At 40.7% G+C, this 21604-nt stretch overlaps 1 protein-coding gene across 1 annotated transcript; it reads left to right on the top strand.

Moving 5' to 3' along the window:
* The first annotated feature begins 2517 nt into the window (after positions 1-2517).
* uqcrfs1 (ubiquinol-cytochrome c reductase, Rieske iron-sulfur polypeptide 1) lies at positions 2518-11231 on the top strand. Its single transcript, XM_072596215.1, has 2 exons — positions 2518-2807; positions 10442-11231. The coding sequence occupies exons 1-2, from the start codon at positions 2597-2599 to the stop codon at positions 11050-11052; spliced, it is 822 nt and encodes a 273-aa protein (XP_072452316.1). The 5' UTR covers positions 2518-2596; the 3' UTR covers positions 11053-11231.
* The last annotated feature ends 10373 nt before the right edge of the window (positions 11232-21604 follow it).

The following is a 21604-nucleotide window of genomic DNA, read 5'->3' on the forward strand; positions in this document are numbered from 1 at the left end:
ACAAAAAAAGGCGTTACTAATGGGTTGCTCTGTGTAGGTTAAAAATCCCCTTTACTCCCATAAGGCGCTGTGGTCATGGGCAACACTGAAAGCATAGCAAGAGTCCGTATAAATATTGGCCAATTTCCCTTCAGCCATGATGCAAACCCGAGCGAGGGCAAACAATTCAGCCTTCTGTGCTGACAGTAGAGTTTCAAAGCCTACACATTCAACCACTTCAGAACCCATAGCAATCGTGTATCTGGAGCATCGCTGACCTGAAGGTGAAATAAAGAAGCTGCTACCCACATAAAAAGTGAAGTCCACATGTTCAAGTGGCAGCTCTGTGGTATTCCGGTCCCAATGAGATTCATCAGTCCTGGCTGAAGGTGCTTTGTGATTATGGGGAGGCTGAGCAAGCTCAGTTTTTATGTGACCTTTAGAGTGTGACTTGGGGCCGTTCTGGCCATCCCAGTAATAAATAAGGGCTCTCCTCATCTGTGATCTGGTGTTTTCAGAACAGTCCATGTTATTTGTATGTGTCATATCAGCGACACTTGAAGGGACATATTGTAGGACCATAGAGTTATACAATGGTGAGTCCTTGCCGCAGTTAAAAGTTTGATTCCCAGCAAACGTTCCATAACAGGCGACAAACCTTTCCCAACAGTCTCCCCCGGACTCACCCACCTTGAGTCTGCAGTCCTGGACCTTGCTAATGTTGATAGGCTGTTGCAGGGCACACTCTAATGACTGGACAACTTGGTTCACTTGAGTGTCCTCTTTGAATCTGTTGTTTAAGTCTTCATAAGTGTGGAGCAGGCCCTTTCCGTCACTCTTGCCCGTTTGTTCCTGCCACTTAGTAACATCTTCTGGTGACAAGATCATACAACAGTGGGCAAACAGATGCTGGGATGTTGCATTGTACATTTGAATTGTGCACTGGACATAGTGGGTGAATTGGGCAGGTTTATCTTAATGATCCAGAGCCTGATTCACTCTTACGATCATCTCTTGAAGTTTCCAGGGGACATAGAGCTTGATAGTTGGTGGCTCATCTTCCTCATCTGCCTTGGGGTTTAGTAGCTGTCTTATGGGGAGCATAGCTTTGGGGGTGACATGGTGATGGTGAACTCCAGTGCAAAGGTAACAGGTTGCCGCTGGTTTTCTCGAGCGCATCTTAACCCAACCAGCTATGCAGGGCTCGGGTACAGTGGCGGGGGTGGCTCAACGAGAGGCACCAATGCAGCAGGGTGACATCCCCAATCCTCCTTTACCTCGGTATCAGTCTTACTGCAGCTGTACATGGTGCTGGTGAGACCACATCTGGTGTACTGTGAGCAAGTTTTGATCCTCTTATTTAAGCAAAGCTATTCTTCATTGGAGGCAGTTCAGAGAAAGTTCACTGGGATGATTCCTTGTATAGAGGGATTGTCTTATGAGTAAATGGTAAACAGATTAGAACTCTACTCATTGGAGTTTAGAAGAGTAAGAAGTGACTTATTTGAAACATATCTGATTCTTAAGCAGCTTGACAGGGTAAATGCTGAGACAATGTTTCCCCTCATGGAACAGATTAGGAGTAGAGAACATAGGCTCAGAATAAAAGGATACCAATTTAAAACTGAGGAATTTCTTCTCTCAGAGAGTTGAGTGTCTTTGGAACTCCAAGCCACACAGAGGTTTGGAAGCAGAGTCCTTTTGTATAGTTAATGATGTGCAGATGCCAATGTTGGACTGGGGTGGATAAAATCAAAAATCACCCGACACTAGGGCTCCTTCCTCATTTTTGACTGTGTATGTTTAAGGTTGAAATAGACAGATTCCTGATGAGGGTAATCAAGGGCTATGAGGAAAAGGTGGGAAGGTGGACATGAGAAATGTCAGATCAACCATGGTCCTATTGAATGACATAGCAGAGAAGCCAAATGGCCTACTCCTGTTCCTAGTTCTTATGGTCTTATCAGTGTGAATGTAGAAGAGAGAATTACAAAGTTGTAAAGGGAAGGCCCATCACATAACATGGGAACCCAGGAGTGAAACTGTGGTCAATAGTTTGGGGAAAAGGGAGTGAATTTCATGGGCAAATGAGTTCACAGAGGGCAGAACCTCAATTTCTCTAGTCATCCAGCATTCCCTATACCTACCAGCCTTGCCCTTCACACTAACAGAAACATACTCTCAACTCTTAGGTTCTTTGTTACTCTGTAAATGCAACCCAACACCTTGAATGACTCCAACTCCAGGTCAGAGCTTAAGTAGACAAGCAGGAGGCTGGAAGAGCACAGCAAGCCAGGCAACATCAGGAGGTGGAGTAGTCAATATTTCGGATACCCTTAACATTGACGTCTCCACCTCCTAATACTTTCTGGTTTGCTGTGCTCTTCCACCCTCCTGTTTCTTTCTATTTCTGCACCTGCGCACTGCAGAAACAATATTGGAAGTGCCGCGCCCAGTGACTGAAATGGCGCCTGCGCACTGCCTACAGACGGCACTGGTGCATGCGCACCGCCCACCGACGGCACTAGCGCCTGCGCAGTGGCTGTCCCCTCCCCCCGCCGCCCAACGTCCTCTGGTTTAAGGTCGCTGTCGGCGGTTCCTGATTGCCGGCTTCGTCATGTTGTCGTTGATCGCTCGCTCGGGGCCTTTCGCCCCGTATCTGTCCGCTACCACTAACATCGTGCCGTCGCAGCTCAAGCCGTTGGCGCTCGGCGTGGTCTGCAAGGCCGATGCGGTGATCATGGATGTGAAGAGACCCGTGCTCTGCCGGGAGTCGTTGCAGGGCCAGGCGGCCCGGAGCGGCGCCGTTGTTACCGCCGGCCTCAACGGTGAGTGCAGCGGGAGAGGGGCCCGGGCCTGGGCCTGGGCCCGGGCCCGGAGATTGAGCGGTCAGAGCTGTTGTCTCCCACCGGGGGGCGGAGGCGGATCCTGTGGCGAATCGGCCTGTCTGCTCCCGGGCTCCGTGACCTTGTGGCTCAGGGAGTGGGTCAATGCGAGGTCTCCCGTTTTAATACATGGGTCTCCAGGAAAGTCAATCGCACTGTAGCTGTATGTATGCTGTAATATACCCGTAAACTCTGTCAAAACGACCGTGTCCCAGAGTTTTAATTCAAATCAAAATACAGACGATACTGGACGGTCCCCACATAATCTTGTGGGAAGAGCCAGATAGTTCACATCAAAAGAGAAAATGTTGGAAAATCTCAGCAGGTCTGGCAGCATCTGTAAGGAGAGGAAAGAGCTGACGTTTCGAGTCTAACTGACCCTTTGTCAAAGCTCTCCTCTCCTCTCCTTGCAGATGCTGCCAGACCTGCTGAGAATTTCCAGCATTTTCTCTTTTGGTTTCAGATTCCAGCATCTGCAGTAACTTTGCTTTTATTAAGACAGTTGACATTTTAGGTGGTGAACTTTTTCAGTAGAGCTGTGCTGTTAGAACAGCTTTACTGATGTGCAGCCCACCTGTAACTTCAAGAAGGGTTACACCTGAAATGTTGACTTCTCCAACTCCTGACGTTGCCTCACTGGCTGTGTTCTTCAAGACTCAGCTGTAACTTCTGTGTCTGGGCAAGGTCAGAAGTCACATGACATCTGGTTATAGTCCAACAAGTTTATTTGAAATTGTAGTGCTGCCCAGGTGAAGTGCCTGGATTTTAAAAGAAAATAAATTTCTAGGTATGTCTAGAGTGGTTGCACCCCTAATCCATAATTTAAGAGTCATAGAACTGTACAGCACGGAAACACACCCTTCGGTCCAACCCGTCCATGGCGAGCAAATGTCCCAACCCAATCTAGTCCCACCTGCCAGCACCTGGCCCATATCCCTCCAAACCCTTCCTAATCATTTATCCATCCTGATGCCTTTCAAATGTTGTAATTGTACCAGCCTTCACCACTTCCTCTGGCAGCTCATTCCATACATGTACCACCCTCTGAGTGAAAAAGTTGCCTCTTCGGTTTCTTTTATATCTTTCCCCTCTCACTCTAAACCTATGCCCTCTAGTTCTGGACTCTCCCACCCCAGGGGAAAGACTTCTTCACCACTTTAGCTTGACAGACTGAATGTTGCCCTCGGGCAATGAGAGAGTATTGGTCAAGTCTGCTAACCTTTGTGGGTCTGATTCTGGAGCGGGTAAAGACTGCATTCACGATTTCAAGATGTGAGAGCCTATTGAATTAACCTGGCTGCCTAACTTCCTATGGTCATCTAGCCTGTGTTTGGATGATTTAAAATGGAAAAATAAGTATATGTGGAGGATCATTCTTTGATTTATAGCTTTAGATTTATTCTCAATCCCTCCATTATCAGTACTTTGGTCTCGTTTGATTTTGAAGCAACTATTCTAATTTCCTGGGTTAAACTTTGTATGTTTTGGTAAAATAAAAAAAATCTTTAATCTGATAGACAATAGGCTTGGCCTTTTTGATACAGGTTTCAGATGCTCTGTATAGATGCATTATGTCTAATCACTACAAGTTCCAGGAACCCCATAGAAAGCACTTGGACAGATGTAAGTGTAATGAATAGGTGTTTTATAATTGGTGATAACAAGTATGGGGTCTGTTTGGAGAGTGAGGTTAAGAGATGCTTTAGAAATATGTGCTCTATAGGGTTTGGTGGTGTCATCTGCTTAAATAGTTTGACCTTACTTCATGGATGTTGACTTCAACAGCTGCCTATCAAGTAGAGAGATCTAGGAGTATAACAATTCACAGCCTGTAACAAAAATTAAGTTTTTTTTTGTCCCCCCTGGTTTTTTAAGACTTAACAAATAAAACATCAATGTATAATGGATATATGTGACTCTTCAAAATTGTACCCTGCTGTATGTCCAATCCCCACTTGTTCTTACTAGATTCTGTCATTTGTTTGTGTAACGTGCTGGATGTGAGTTTGCTCGCTGAGCTGGAAAGTTCGCTTTTGGATGTTTTGTCACCAATGCACTAAAACAGCAGTTAATGAACTTAAAAGACCCTATACAAATAGCAAGCAAACTAATGTCATTTTTAAAATACCTTGCAAGAACTGGGACAAACAGGCAGAAAACTAGCCACCAGGATACATGAATGCAAAAAGATAATGGCCACAAAAAGACATGACCCACCATCACTAGTATCCTTACATACAGATGAGGAAGGACGCCATTTCACCTCATCCAAGGACAAGCCAAACAGAGACATGCACAAGAATTCCTGGAAGTATGGCATTCCAATTGGAACTCTATCAACAAACACATCAACTTGGACCCCATTTACCACCCTCTGAGGGGAAAAAAAAGGAAGTGGCATCACCAACACGAGGAAACCTAAACACAAATAGAAAGTGGGTCACAACACCAGTGCTTCACCAGAGGCTCACTGATGTTACCTAGTATGGTGACAATGTCTGAAAACAAACTTTCCAGCTTGGTGAGCAAACTTACATCCAGAACCTCAACCTGAGCTACAAATCTTCTCAAAACTCATTAACTCTTTATTCATTGGTGTACAATGCAACTGAGGATATTGCCTTAAAATCAAGAGTATGGTGCTGGAAAAGCACAGCAGGTCAGGCAGGATCCAAGGAGCTAGAGAATTGACGTTTCAGACATAAGCCCTTCCTGATGAAGGTCTCATGCCTGAAACATTTGATTCTCTTGCTCCTCAGATGCTGCCTGACCACCATACTGTTGACTCTGGTCTGAAATCCTCACTTTCTCCCTATTGGTTTAAAATGCATTGAGACAGAACTTGTCTTCTGTTTAACATGCTTTAAACATCTATCACTCAATCTTATTTTTAAGAAATTGCACTTTTTATACTATAATAATTGTGCAAATATCATAATGGGGTCATCTATTTTTAAATCAAAAAAAATTCTGAGTATTACTGAGGGTGATGAAATTAGGGATAGTGGAGATCCCAAAGATTTTGGGGTCCAAGTACACCGATCACTAAAATGTTGTGGTTGAGTACAAAATTAATGTCAGACCAATTGGGTGTTAGCCTTTAAAACCAGAAATGCATGAACAGAAGACCTTTTCTGCAGCTTTCATCAGTTCCATAAAAGGGAGGCTGTTATTTGAAAAATCCTTTGTGTTTTTAGTTGCACTTCAGCCCTGCAACCCTGATTTCTGGGCATTTAAGCGTGAGCAAGTCAGAGGACCTCCTTTTTGGCCTGCTACTGCATTAACAGATCCAGATAGCAGACAGTGGAGGGGACCATAGTTGCCAGCTGTTTGCTCCATATCTTGAAAAATGTCCATATTATAGAGGAGGAAGTACTGGATGTCTTGAGATGCATAAAGGTGGATAAATCCCTGGAACCTGATCAGGTGTACCCTACAACTCTGGGAACCTAGGGAAGTGTTTGCTGGGCCTCTTGCTGAGATATTTGTATCATCGATAGTCACAGGTGAGGTGCCAGAAGACTGGAGGTTGGCTAATGTGCCACTATTTAAGAAGGGTGGTAAGGACAAGCCATAAAATTGTAGACAGGTGAGCCTGACGTTGGTGGTGGGCAAGTTGTTGGAGGAATCTGACAGTCAGGATTTTCATGTATTTAGAAAGGCAAGCACTGATTGGGAGTAGTCAACATGGCTTTGTGCATGGAAAATCATGTTTCACAAACTTGATTGAGTTTTTTTTTGAAAAAATAACACCGAGAATTGATGAGGGGAGAGGTGTGACCTATGTGGGCTTCAGTAAGATGTTCAACAAGGTTCCCTATGAGAAACTGGTTAGTAAGATTAGATCTCATGGAGAGCTAGCCAGTTGGATGCAGAACTGGCTTGAAGGTAGAAGACAGAGGGTGGTGGTGGAGGGTTGTTTTTCAGACTGGAGGCCTGTGACCAGTGGAGTGCCACAATGATCGGTGATGGGTTCACTCCTTTTCGCCAATTATAGAAATGATTTGGCTATTAACATAGGAAGTATAGTTAGTAAGTTTGCAGATGACACAAATTGGGGGTGTAGTGGGCAGCAAAGAAGGTTACCTCAGATTACAACAGGATCTTGATCAGATGGGCCAGTGGGCTAAGGAGTGACAGGTGGAGTTTAATTTAGATAAATGTGAAGTGCTGCATTTTGGGAAAGCAAATCTTAGCAGGACTTCTACACTTAATGGTAAGGTCCTCGGGAGTGTTGCTGAACAAAGACACCTTGGAGTGCAGGTTCATAGGTCCTCGAAGTTAGAGTCACAGGTGGATAGGATAGTGAAGAAGGCGTTTGGTATGCTTTCCTTTATTGGTCAGAGTATTGAGTACAGGATTTGGAAGGTCATGTTGCAGCTGTCCAGGACGTTGGTTAGGCCACTTTTGGAATATCGCATGCACTTCTGGTCGTCTTATCGGAAAGATGTTGTGAAACTTGAAAGGGTTCAGAAAAGATTTACAAGGATGTTGCCAGTGTTGGAGGACTTGAGCTATAGGGAGAGGCTGAGTAGGCTGGGGCTATTATCCATGGAGTGCTGAAAGCTGAAGGGTGACCTTTATAGTGGTTTATATAATCGTGAGGGGCATGTATAGGAGCTGCCAGAGGAAGTAGTGGATGCTAGTACAATTGCAACATTTAAAAGGCATCTGGATGGGTGTATGATTTGGAAGGGTTCCGAAGGATAAAGGCCAAGTGCTGGCAAATGGTGCTAGATTAGATTGGGATATCTGGTCGGCATGGATGAGTTGGACCGAAGGATCTGTTTCTGTGCTGAACATCTTTGACTCTCTCATGGCTTTCGTTTGTGACCAGGTTTTAGTGGAGAGGGATAACGTGGTGGCCACCAATGCAATCAATACCTTTAGGAAAAGGTGGCACTGCATGGGGTGGACTGCCTTATCTCTAAATCCATCTCCACCTCCAACTCCATTTTGATTTTAATCTCCTCCCCCTCTCTCTACCCTTTCACTTACTTTATAGTGATTTGCATTGTCCTTACCATACTTTGCCTATGTTTCCAATTAATCAATTCAAATGCAATGTAATAGGAGTGGATAACAGGTGAAAGGTGTCATGGGTGACTTGGTGGTAGGGGAACAGAGACATTCAGTTGTATGGAAGAGTACTTCTGGGTAAAAAGAAGAAAATAAAATATCCTCCCTTTTTTGTTACAGCTATGCAAAGCCCTGAACAGATCACATCTGGATTTCTAGATACAGTCTGTATACATTATACTGAAATGCATTTGCCTTAGAAAGCATTGAGCACAAGTGCATCAGAATAGATGCATTGTATATATATTCCTTAAACTAGACTTGAATTCCTTAGAAAATGGAAAGTTGGTAAATCATTTTGAAGTTTTGAAAAGAATTGCTGTGTAAATGGATTCAGACCCCTTCTGCTGGTGTGGGAATCTTTCGGCAAAGTGATAAGCCTTTAAAACCAGATCCATTCTGAAGAGAATTTAGGAAACACTTCTTTACACAAAAGGTAGTAGGAATGTGAAGCACATTCCACAAATAAACTATAAACACCAGTCTAATTGAATCTATGATTGCAACTTTTTTTAGTAAAGGATTCTTGTGAATTATGATGTCTTAATAGATGCCATTTAAATGTAGTTCAACATTGAATAGCAGACCAGATTCGAGGCTGACTGGCCTACCTGTTTCTGTTTCCTGTTTTATTAAAATGTTTTTATTTTGTTCAATATTGTGTTCTTGTAATTTGAGCTGAAGTTTGATTATAATTTTATCATTGCTAAAGCATACATGACTTGCAGTTGGTTTCTGTTTTAAAATCTCGTTGTCATTGGTAACTGCTGCAACTTGAAAGACCAAATAGTTATACATTTTCAAAGTCAGTTTGGAGTCAACTTTTCAATTTTAAATATCTCAAGAAAAATTAAATTAAGTTCCCTTTACATAATTTGGCAATCTAAAACTTGGTGTTGTCTGGCTTGCTACATTTTTGATGTTAACAGACTTAAAATATTTCACTACATGTACATCTTTTTCCCCAAACAATTTGTTGGTAAAAGATTTAATTCGCTTTTAAATTAATATTAAGAGTTGGCCTGTGACTTCAGGGACAACAATTTTAATTAACATCTTGAGACATCAAAGAAAACAAAATCTGTTCAGGAAGGTTTTGGTGCCTTCTGTTGTAGAATTGGCTTCATTTACTTTGCTGCTACTGCTGCTATTGGAATGGTTTAACCAATCCTGATTTGGATTTGAATGAAGAATGAATTCCTGGTCTAGGAAATTTTGATCTACACTTACAATTTTAGTTGTGTTTTGAAATGCCAATTTTATTATTTTACTATAATACAAAATATATCATTAAAGTCCAAATTAGTTTGACATGGGTCCTTCCTACTGCAGATCTATTCTTCATAATGTTTTGGTGTATATGGAAGCATGCACCATAAGTCTTCATCTCTGATGTTTATCACAAGCATGAAACGTTGCAATAAGTATGCGCTATTAAGCAATAAATAAATTGAAAGAAGCTCTCATTGTTCATTCAGAAGGAAAATTAAGGCCCATGGTTTGTAATATCTCTGGCAAAAAAAACACATTGGAGGCAGCCTTAGAAATACGGGAGGTATAGGAATTACATTTCAGCTTGAGATAACAAGGCCAAAAATGTCAATGGATAACATAGTAGATAGCATCCAATAAGATGCAGTAGCAAGTGGAATTAAGGGTTGTGATCAATTAGCCTGCCAACACAACTTTATTGATGTTTTTAATCAGGGAAAATGTACCAAGGGCTTCCAACAAATCACATGCTGGTGTTGGAAAAAGTGCAGATGTGACTGAAATTTTGATTGAAGAGTTAGGTTGAGTATGTATTAAGTTTAAATGATGTCTGTTTTGGTTTAAATAACTTGGCCATTTGGGTGTAGTAAACATAGAATTTTCTGCCTGAGGAAGCAATTAAACCTAAATTACAGGACAGTAGGCAAGTGTTGACAAGTCACTCCATGTAGTCAGGAGCATACTTGCATTTGCCTTGTTTGCTCGTGGAAAACAGGTAATAGTGATTGGGCAGCTCATTTGGCTTTGTGCCATAAATAGAAAAGAACATAAAACAATGGCAAAGAACAGACTGCCAATTAGCTGTTGTCTCAAATTAACTTGTACCAATACAAATGGGAAAGCTTAAATATTACCCAGAGTATTCATTTGATCATATTACTATGTAACAAATTCAATAATTGGTATTAAAATTCCAGTAAAATTAATATTTTTCATAGGTTTGGAAATTATATACAAACTTTTATAGCAATAAATATTTGCAACATTTTGAGGCAGATAAAGGGATAAATGATATTTTGCAATCACTTCTTGAGCAGGCGGTGCCAATAGTGGTAGAAGTTAGATTTAGCAGGTTTGGAAAAAAACCTGTACAAAAGATTTGCAAGATTTATATTGTTTACCAAATGTTAGGGGAGAGCTACACACTAATGGGAATCCAAATTTAAGTTTTATAAAATTCAGATTTTGAATGAATAATCTTTTGTCTTTTTTTTTATTTGGCACAGCTGCATCCAGAGTTCGATACGCACACAGCGATATTAAAGTTCCAGACTTCTCTGATTATAGACGACAAGAAGTTCAAGATGCCAGGAAATGCTCACAAGATAGCAGTGATTTCAGGAGAGGTTTCTCTTACTTCTTAACTGGAACCACAGCTGTTATGGGAGCCTATGCTGCAAAGAATGTTGTTACTCAGTTTATCACAAGCATGAGTGCCTCTGCTGATGTGTTAGCATTGTCTAAGATTGAAGTTAAGCTGAATGAAATTCCAGAAGGCAAGAACATGACCTTCAAATGGAGAGGCAAACCTCTTTTCATCCGCCACCGTTCACCTAAGGAAATTGAGGTCGAACAGGCAGTGACCTTGGCTGAGTTGCGACATCCAGAATTAGATTCTGACCGAGTGAAAGATCCAAAGTGGATGATTTTAATTGGTGTTTGCACTCACCTGGGCTGTGTACCAATATCCAATGCTGGTGATTATGGTGGCTACTACTGCCCTTGTCATGGGTCTCACTATGATTCATCAGGGAGAATCAGGAAAGGCCCAGCTCCACTTAACTTGGAAGTGCCACCATATGAGTTCATTAACGAAGATCTTGTAATTGTCGGTTAATGTTATGAACTTTAATTCGAGTACCTTCCACTTTTACTGGTATTCTATCTGCTATATTGAACTGAACATTCTTAGCACCAGCTTGTTAAAGGAGTCTTTGTGGTTTTGAGTGCTTGTTGGGGAAGGGGGTTGATGTAAATCAAGTTCAACATCAATAAATATTGATTTTGCATCATCAATTGTAGTCCAATTTTTGAAAAGTATGTCTTGCAATTTCATTTCACATTGGTAATTGTACAGGTCACCACCAAAAACTTGTACATTTGCAGGTGTGCTAATTACTATGGGAATTGATAAAACCATTCTTGCACAAATGTAATCTTTAAAATTTTTAAACTTAGTTGAAATTTCAACTGTCTTCCTGTAAACTATTTAAGTACGTCTTGCCTAATTTGTGTATTGCATAATGTATGGTAAATTTAGAGAACTAGTTTTCTTTACCAAAAAAAAAGTGCATCCAGCAGAAAAGTCCTAAATCTATTCGTGCCTAGATCTGAAAATATAGATTAATACCACAACCAATTCTGTTCTATTGAAAATGTCCTTTGTCACATATTCCAACAATTTCATGTCGTATTTTCAAAAACCAAACTCTTAAGGGAGCTTAGCTTTCAGGGATTTATAAGAAGCTCACTGGTCCATAATTATCAACAAAGCTATGTGCATCAGCATGATTTGGAGGGACTGGGGTGGACAAAGTTAAAAATCACAACACAAGGTTGTAGTCCAACAGGTTTATTTGAAAGCACTAGCTTTCGGAGCATCAATCCTCCAACCATCTGTTGGAAGGAGCAGTGCTCTGAAAGCTAGTGCTTCCAAATAAGTCTGCTGGACTATAACCTGATGTTATGTGATTTTTAACTGTGTACGTTAGCTCGTTTATGGTAACTTCACTATTCAACCTCGTGGAGAATTAAATGTCTTGTTTATTTTAAAAGGCACACCACTGCTGATATTATCCTTCATTCTTTCTCCACTTCCACTTTCCTGTGTCCTACGCAAGCACCAGACTTGTAATTTCTGAAATTCTAAAACTAATTCAGCAATTGGTTTGTATTACCTGTCACCAGGAGGTAACTAATTTTATGTCAACAGATTTCACGAGTATTTTTGTTAGGAATATTCAAGCTTGTAAACAAATGAATTTACAAGTTGGGTGCATTGATTTTTTTAAAAAAATGAAACAATGCCCAAAAGATTTTAATTTCATTTCTTAACAGTGGATGGCATTCAACTTTGTGGATTTCACACACGACTGGATTTTTGAACTTGATAGACACTTAAATACATGTATTTCAAGTGAAATATGAATGGAACTGTAATTGCATCTGTCCTAAATTGAATTTTTTTTTGTGATTTGGATAGAAAATGGCACGGTGGCACAGTGGTTAGCACTGTTGCCTCACAGCGCCAGAGACCTGGGTTCAATTCCTGCCTTATGCGACTGACTGTGTGGAGTTTGCACATTCTCCCAGTGTCTGTGTGGGTTTCCTCTGGGTGCTCCGGTTTCCTCCCACAGCCCAAAGATGTGCAATTCAGGTGAATTGGCCATGCTAAATTGCTTGTCGTTAGGTGAAGGGGTAAATGTAGGGGTATGGGTGGGTTGCGCTTCGGTGGGTTAGTGTGGACTTATTGGGCTGAAGGGCCTGTTTCCACACAAAATAATCTAATCTAACCATTTTATAATCCATGTGCGAGTACTTTGTCTTGTGCTGGTGTTATCACTTGGAATATGATTTTAAACTGGCCTTTTACTACTAGAAGCTGGTTCATCAATTGTTTTCATTTCTGATTTTTTTTTTGTGGTTATTCCCAAACTGTCACCAAACCCCTCAGAAGTACAAATGTGTAGGAATGCAGTTAGTATTGGCATGGTACATTCACCAGATCTGTATGCAGAATGGCAATTTTGCCATATATAAGGGTCTTCGTCCATAGCATCTTCAGAGTGCAAGGACCAGTGCTGAAAAGATGTAAGATTATCGTTAAGTAGAACATAGCTCAATTCAAAAGAAGTATGATTATTTTCCACACAACTAACTTAATAAAAATGTGATCTATTGATCCATTTACTAGTATATAGCTATAATTGAAGTATTTGCATAAGCGGCATGCAGGTGTATCATGCAACAAGATCATTGTTAATAATGTCCTCCCCACTTAACTCTAAGAGCTCCATCTAGTGTTTGAGCTAGTAATTGTAAAATATTCTTGCAATGCAGATTAGTTCAAATGCCAATTAGATTTCAAAAAGATTTGAAATATTTTCTTTTTGGCATTTCATTATACTGTTGAAGATGGTAATTCTTTTTAATTTTCTCACAATTTCCATCTTCCCTACCACACTGTTTCATTAGTTCTTTAAATATTCACTCTAATTTTATGTGGGCCTGAGGATTTTTAGTTCAACCATGGTCTTGGGATGCTGGAATCCAGACGACAGGATGTATTGAGTAGCGTAAGATTTCTATTTATCTTTCTGGATCTCAATTCGTACTGTGAACTAGGTTGATGAAGCATTCAAATATGATGGAGCTTAGATAATGTCAACCCTGGTTTCCTTGTGAACAAACAAGTTGCATATAATCTTAAATCTGATGTTGAGTTTGTCTTAGCAATGGAACTGAGATGCTTTTCCTGACCTGATTCCCTTGTAACTTTGTCACCTGCTCCAATGCTGCAGTGTTCAGACTTTTTTAGCCCTTAAATATTCTGATTTCTTAAATTTCTTTAGCAATACATTATGCCAGAGAATGATAAATTTATATTTTAGATGATAAGCTTTAGGGTTGTTTTCTGAAATTTGAGAGACAAGCAAATTCCTTTGCTCCACTTGGTGTGCTTAATTTCCAGTTTAAGAATAGCATCAAAACTGTTTAATTCAGAGGTAATGGTTTAAAATATAAACTCTTAGTTTCTGAGAGTCTCTGCATGTTCTGAACTGGGCTCGTTATTAAGAACTATATTAAGACTGGTTATTGGACTTTATGATAATTCTCATAGCGAGAAATATAATTGATATTCATTTTTGTCAACCTAAGCTTGTTTTAAAATTCCTCTTTGAATCATAAAATAATCATCCCTGTAAAATACATAGAGTAATAGTATGTAACTATTACCTTATTGAACTTAAATGCAGAAACCAACTGTTAATTCGAGCAATCCATGCTTAGGCTTTTTTAACAAATTTCCTTGGTATTTGTACATTTAATAATGCAGTTGATATGTTTGGTGTGCTGTACAGGGATTATCAGGAGAATGTACTTGTGCTAACGTTTTTATTAAATGTAAAAGCTTACAGGTAGTTAATACCTGTGATAACTTCCAAAATGAATGTGCATCATCTCAAAGTTCCCTGTATTTTAAGTGTTCAATTTCAGCCACATGTCAGCACATTTTGCTATTAAAGATTCCTCTGTTTCCTGTCACTTTTTTAATATGTTACTTTTTAAAAACTAATTATTTTCCTGTGATTGCTTTCTTAAAGTCTACGGAATAAATAGTTTGTTTTAAATTATATAAAATTTACTGTTAGGAAAGATGCTCCTGTTTAAATTGAACAAGACCTTCAACACTGTTGGAATGTAAGGATGAATTTAAGAATGAATTCTGAAAGCAAAGTATAACAATTTTATTCAAAGGGTCTGTTGTTATCAATGGACAATAGGACACTTCTCAGTTTTATTCAGTGTTCACAATAAATATCTTCAAGGTCAAATACAAATAAGTGCATTTATTCCACCATATTGTTTTTTTTCAAACAATTTGAAAGGGAAATGGCACATTCTCCTTTTACGTGGGAAATGGAGGGCATGTATAAATAAATTTTGCTGTAAATTGAATGGGGCTTTGGTGAGAGCACTTTTGGATCGTTATTGAAGGAAGGATAACTCTGCAGTGAGTGTTCATTTATTTGCACTTTGGGTGGAGGAGTTGCCTCAGGATGAGAGGCTGAGTAAATTGGGTCGATGTCCTCTGGTCTTTAAAAGAACATGAGTTGATCAAATTGAAACATATAAGCATTTAAAGGGGTTTCTTCACATTGAGGAATCTAAAACATGAGGGCACAGTCTTGAAAGAAGGGATAAAACCTTTCGGACTGAGTTTAAGAAAAACTACTGGGCGTGTGGTGTGTAAGTATGGTGGATTATCACGTTGAGAGTCTGATTGTGTGATGTAATAATGACACTGTCAGCCATTTTTTGGTGGGAAACCGCTTAGTCAAACCTTGATGTGGAGGAGCCAGTGTTGGACTGAGGTGTACAAAATTAAAAACAACACAACACCAGGTTATAATCAAACAGGTTTATTTGGAAGCACTAGCTTTTGGAGCGCTGCTCCTTCATCAGGTAGTTGTCAGTCTATCTGCAGAGAGAGTACATTTTATTGAAATTTCTGCAGCTTCCTGGTCCTTCTTGGAGCATAATTGAATCGTTGGAATTCTCTACTGTGTGACTTAAGGACACTCCAATTTTGAATACATTTGATGCCGGCTTGGAACGAAGGAATGTGAGAACAGACTGGCAAGTAGAGTTGAGCCCAATTTCAGTTGTGAATGAAATAAACAGCAGAGAAAGTCTGAGTCATACGATATACACCTTTTTCCTATTTTTGGTGTTACTCTAATCCTGTATGAAGGAGTTTTGGCTGTGTGGAAAAATTGTTTTATTCAACAGCTACCTTCATGACTTTTTAATGGAAGTTTGAGCAATTTTCTGCTATGTCCCATGCCAATTGGGCCTGTCACAGTGACTCTTTAAACCAACAGAAAATTTATGGCAATTTGGAAATGGCATCATCAAAAGCAAAAAACAACACTTTTTTTCCTGCAAATGGCATCATTTGCAAACACTCAGCCCCAATGAAATATCACATCTATATTCATTTTAAAGTTTCTTACTCAACTGATGAGGTTGCAAGTGTTTCAGTGAATTTCTGTATATTCATCAGATGTGATTATCTCTGTTGTTGCCTCTCCCTAGGTTACGTAGACACAGACTCATTGACATTTATAGAGTCATAGAGATGTACAGCTGGGAAAGAGACCCTTTAGTCCAACTAGTCCATTAGGAGAAAGTGAGGACTGCAGATGCTGGAGATCAGAGCTTAAAAATGTGTTGCTGGAAAAGCGCAGCAGGTCAGGCAGCATTAAAGAAGGAGAATCGATGTTTCGGGCATAAGCCCTTCTTCAGGGGGCTTATGTCCAAAATGTCAATTCTCCTTCTCCTTTGATGCTGCCTGACCTGTTGCGCTTTCCCAGCAACACAAGTTTAAGCTCCAACTAGTCCATGCTGACCAGATATTTCAACCTAATCTAGTCTTATTTGCCAGCACTTGGCCCAATCCTTCTAAACCCTTCCTATTAAATGTTGCAATTGTACCAGCCTCCTACTACTTCTGGCAACTCCTTCCATACGCACACCAACTTCTGTTTGAAAATGTTGCCGTGTAGGTACCTTCTAAATCCTGTCTGTCAGGATTCCCTCCAACACTACCTTGTGCACTACCGATATCAGGCTCACCGGTCTATAGTTCTCTGGCTTGTCCTTACCACCCTTCTTAAATAATGGCACCACATTAGTCAACCTCCAGTTTTCCAGTCCCTCACCTGTGACTATTGATGACACAAATATCTCAGCAAGAAGCCCAGTAATCACTTCCCTAGCTTCCCACAGAGTTCTAAGGGATGCCTGATCAGGTGTTGGGGATTTATCCACCTTTATGCATTTCAAGACATCTAGCAACTCCAACTCTGGAATATGGACATTTTTCAAGATGTCACCATCGGTTTCCCTAAATTCTGTATCTTCAATGTACTTCACAGTAAACACTGATGCAAAATACTCATTTAGTATCTCCCATCTCCTGTGGCTTCATACAAAGGCTGTCTCTCCCTAGTTAACCTTGTGTCCTTAATGTTTTTGTTTTCCTCAATGTCCTGTTAAGAAAAACCTTTTTCTTTCATTCCTGTTTACTTAGACTTCTGAAAGAAGCCTAAGACTTCTTTCCTCACTACGCATTAACAGCACAGAGGTGGAACAAGCGGAGACTGTCAAGCTCCTCTGAGTGGTCATCCACAACAAGCTTTCTTGGACTCTTCGTGTGGACACACTGGTTAGAAAGGCCCAACAAAGTCTCTTTTTTTCTCCGGCAACTGAGGAAATTTGGCATGATGGCACACCTATACAAGTTGGCAAGGGTATTTGCCATCGAGAGCATTCTGTCTGGATGTACCACTATCTGGTGTGGCAACTGTACCATTCAAGATCAGAGGCAGTTACAGAGAGTGGTGAACTCGGCCTGGACAATCACAAAGGCCAACCTCCCATCTATAGAATCCATCTACCAGGCCCACTGTCAAGGAAAGGCCGGCAGCATTCTCAAAGATCCATCCCACCCTGGCAATGTTTTTCTACAACCTCTACCATCAGGGAGAAGGTACAGGAGTTTGAACAAACGCACCAGTCAGTTTCTACCCTCCTGTTGTTAGAATACTGAATAGACTCACAAACTCTTAACATTCGCCTGTACCAGTGTTTTTGTTTTTGCCGCTGTAACCTATTATTTGCTATCTATGCTACTTAACTCTGTGCTCTGTCTATATTACACACAAGACAAAGCTTTTCACTGTGCCTCAGTACATGTGACAATAAATTCAATTCAATTCAATTTGATTCAATTCAATTCAATTCCAACTATGATGGTCTGGGGATCGCCAGAACTGCCCTTCTGCTGGTGTGGATCCTTTCCTTCGTGAACTGCACTTACTTGTGACCCCTTTCCATCTGTCTGTCCCTGAGCTGTAAATCATAGTAAACATTTCAGCAATTAACTCATCAGGTTATTTCACCAATTAGCTTAATTCACATGATTCTTTGGAATGCTTATCTTGACTCCCTCATTAAAACATTGTGTATCCATCTGTAAAAAGATAAGTCACCTTCATGGAACTGAAGAACAAAAACCCATTTACCTCTGGCACCTAAACTTCCAAATGATAATTCATCACAAGCTGTGTCATGAATTTTCCTATATACCTAATTTTTCTTTTGCGGATGTACAAGTTTATTTCTGTGAAAAGATCAGTAAGATGCACTGACTGAAACAAGTTTGAGAGACTAATTGGACAATTTTCCTGCTGTAGCCTGGAGGGAAACAGACCGTGGGTTTGAACTAGCAAGTCAAATAAATGAAAAACACCAAACTCAAGTGACCATCTCCTAAAAAAACCTAGGGGCCAAAATTAATGAAAACAATATGATGAAATAAAAGCGGAAAATCAGGTCTGGCATTATCTGTGGAGAGATCTACTAAGTTAATGTTTTGAGTCCATTGACTCTACTTATATTATATTCCTGATGAAGGACTTTGGCCCGAAATGTCAATTTCGAAGCTCCTTGGATGCTGCCTGAACTGCTGTGCTCTTCCAGCACCACTAATCCAGAATCTGGTTTCCAGCATCTGCAGTCATTGTTTTTACCTTGTTTCTACTTATATTAACCATGCACAGTGATTCCAGCGTTCTCTATTTTTATTTCAGTTCTCCAGAATCCTTAGTACTTGCTTTTATTAGCAAAATGTTATGGCTGGGATCACATCAAATCTGAAATTTAATTTAGTTGAACATTTTGAATGCTTAACTTCTCTTCCTACAGTTTCCCTCACCATTGTTCTACACAGTCTTTGGCTCAAAAATTGAAACCACTATGTGTCTTTCGTAGTTTAGAGCATTCTAGAGACCTTTCATTATTTAGACAGTGATAGTAGATAGAATATCTTTGGATCTACTTCACTCCTCTATAAAGGATTTGACAAGGCTCACTGATGTTTTGAGATGCCCATATTAACATGATAATGGACACAATTGCAAGTATTATTGAAAAATTAATCTGTTACAGCAAATGCTTTTAATAAATTTCACCATGAGTAGTTACTTTATCCCTGAGGTTTTTGTAATATGGGTGTGAATCAAAGTTGAGTTATGTTCCCTGTTTCCATGACAATGTTGAACTTACTGCAATTAATAAACCTTGATATATGAAGAGAGATTCAGGAGGTTCTATTGTTTTGTTAATCATCATTTGTTAACCTGCTGAAAAATGCAATTATTATATGGCATAACACAGATATTTGGAATGCTATCTCACCACCATATTAATCAATGCACTTGAAGTATCAGGTCATTTATGAGCTTTGGGGCAGAACATCCCATTTTCCATTAAAATTATTTTGTTGAGTGAGATTCATGGCACTTAGTCCATTGTGATACAGTGGCTTTTCTCATACAATATTTAGCACTTTATCTTGTTAATTATGCAGCCAAGTTCTTCGGTGCCCTTCTTGTGAAAGTACATCTCAGTGCAGGCAGAAGTGCCCACCACCACTGGGACCTTGCAACATTCATGCCATTGGTGCTACATTTTGAAGTCCAGCTGCTAACCACTCCAGACACTGCGAACCAGGAACTGCCCTTCACACAGTGGTGCTCCACCATCATCACTGAGGAATTAGCTCAAAAAAGGCAAGTAGACTGCACAATTCACAGAAAGGGACCTGGGGTTGCTGCTGGATGGGGTGGTAGAGAGGAGAACCATCCTTTCTCTTGTAGAGGAGGCCAAGAAACCAGGCTTAGCCTGGGCACAGATGGTAGCCTGGGTCAATGTTGTGTCTTGGGTTAAGGGACTGTGCAGCAGTGCAGGATGAAGATGAATAGTTTTCTGTGTTCCTCAAGGGTGAGTGCCATGTCAACTGCCCTCTTATGCTTGCAGGACTACTTCTCGTTCTAACACTGACACTGCACATGTCTCTTACCAAAGCTCGCAAACTACAATTCTCACTAATACATTGATCATGTCCATTCCACCATCCCTATCCATGTCATCTTCCCCAACTATTAACCTTTCTTGTCCTCTATACTTCCTGTTTACTCATAGGTGACAGCTTACCACCTTGCCTACCACTGCATTGCTGCTGACTGTTCTTCTGTCCACTTCAAAATACTCAATCCCTCCCCTGAATTATTTGCAAGAAAAACTGGACAAAATCAGGCAGACAGGGCCTGGGCTGACCTGGTCAGTGGTGGGTGGTGGTGGAGATTGGCTGGCACTCATAATGTGTCTCACTTCTTTCAAGGAGAAATAGTTTAATTAGCTTGAAAAGAGCACAAGTGCTCCTGTGGGGGAAGTGAAACTTCAATGGCAAACCGTGTAAGTTTCATTCTGCTTTGCTGAGCTACTGTCCCAGTAATGCCAGTGCTAACTCATTTTGAATGTGTCCATGCTTTTATTCCTCTAGCACAATACTTACTTTCCCTTCTCTCTTGCAGGTACTAGCAGTATCTAGCGAATGTCTGCCCAGAGCGTTCAGTACCACAGACCCTCAGTGCCACCTTTATCTCTGAGGAGGAAACCACTGATCCCTCAAGAGGACACACTAACAATGTTTTCACTTGCACCCTCCACCAGCTCAGACACTTCCACCTTAGGGAGTATTCTATATAGATTAGACTTGACAGCATTATCTGGTGAACATATCACTGATACATTTCCTCTGCTAGTTGAGTTGCCTGTCCCCAGCGTGTGAGCATCTGGCTGTCATCATGGAGAATTTGTGCTCACTGTGGAGACCCAGGTCCAGCACACTTAGTATCTGTCAGTTATGTGCACTGTGTCACTCTAGCCATAGATGATGAGCATCAGTGACAGGGAGCGAGGAACCTTCACTTCAAGCCAGGTGTCCATTCCTCTCAGAGAGACTGGGTTGGTGCCAGCAGGTAATCAAAGGGAGGAGGAGCCATACATAGACCCTCTTGAAGCTTTTTCAGGATATTCCAGAAATTTCTGGCCCTTCTGCCTCCCATGCCCGTGATGACAAAGCTTGCTGATGTTAATGTCAAGGATGCAAAACCTTGCCCTCAGGAGACCTATAGTCTGTTCTATTATGGCCCTTGCGGGCATGTGAGTAACATTGTACCTTTATTGTGTGTCAGTCTTAAGGTTTTATAAAATTGTCATTAATCATGTTTGAAGGGAGTACCAGTTGTCTCCTAGTAGCTATCCTTGTATGGCCCAAGGACCTTGGAAGGAGGCAGGAGCCTGTGAATTCACTGGTATGAGTCATTCATGGCAGTTCCAAGATGATGATCGGGAGAAAATGACATCAGTCACATCCCAGATACATTTATGTGTTGAGGATTTAGAGGTCCCACAGAAGTCCCCATCAGTATAAAACTTCAGAGTTAAAAATCACATAACACCAGGTGACAGTCCAACAGGTTTATTTGGAAATTTAAGCTTTCGGAGTGCTGCTCCTTCGTCAGGTCAGTGTTGTGTGATTTTTAACATTGTCCACCCTAGTCCAACGCTGGCACCTCCACATCATAAAATTTCAGAGCAGTTATAACCTGGACAGCCACCAGGGGGAATGGGATTGCTATCCAGTCCTTCTGAGTGGTAATGTGTTCCAGCTGATGACACCATTTGATGATGGTGGCCCAGGGCATCCTTGATTCTATGTTGACTTGCACAGATGAAGAAAATGACAGGACTGTAGA

The sequence above is a fragment of the Chiloscyllium punctatum genome, chromosome 26 (genome assembly GCF_047496795.1).
Source record: "Chiloscyllium punctatum isolate Juve2018m chromosome 26, sChiPun1.3, whole genome shotgun sequence".
NCBI classification, from domain to species: Eukaryota; Metazoa; Chordata; class Chondrichthyes; order Orectolobiformes; family Hemiscylliidae; genus Chiloscyllium; species Chiloscyllium punctatum.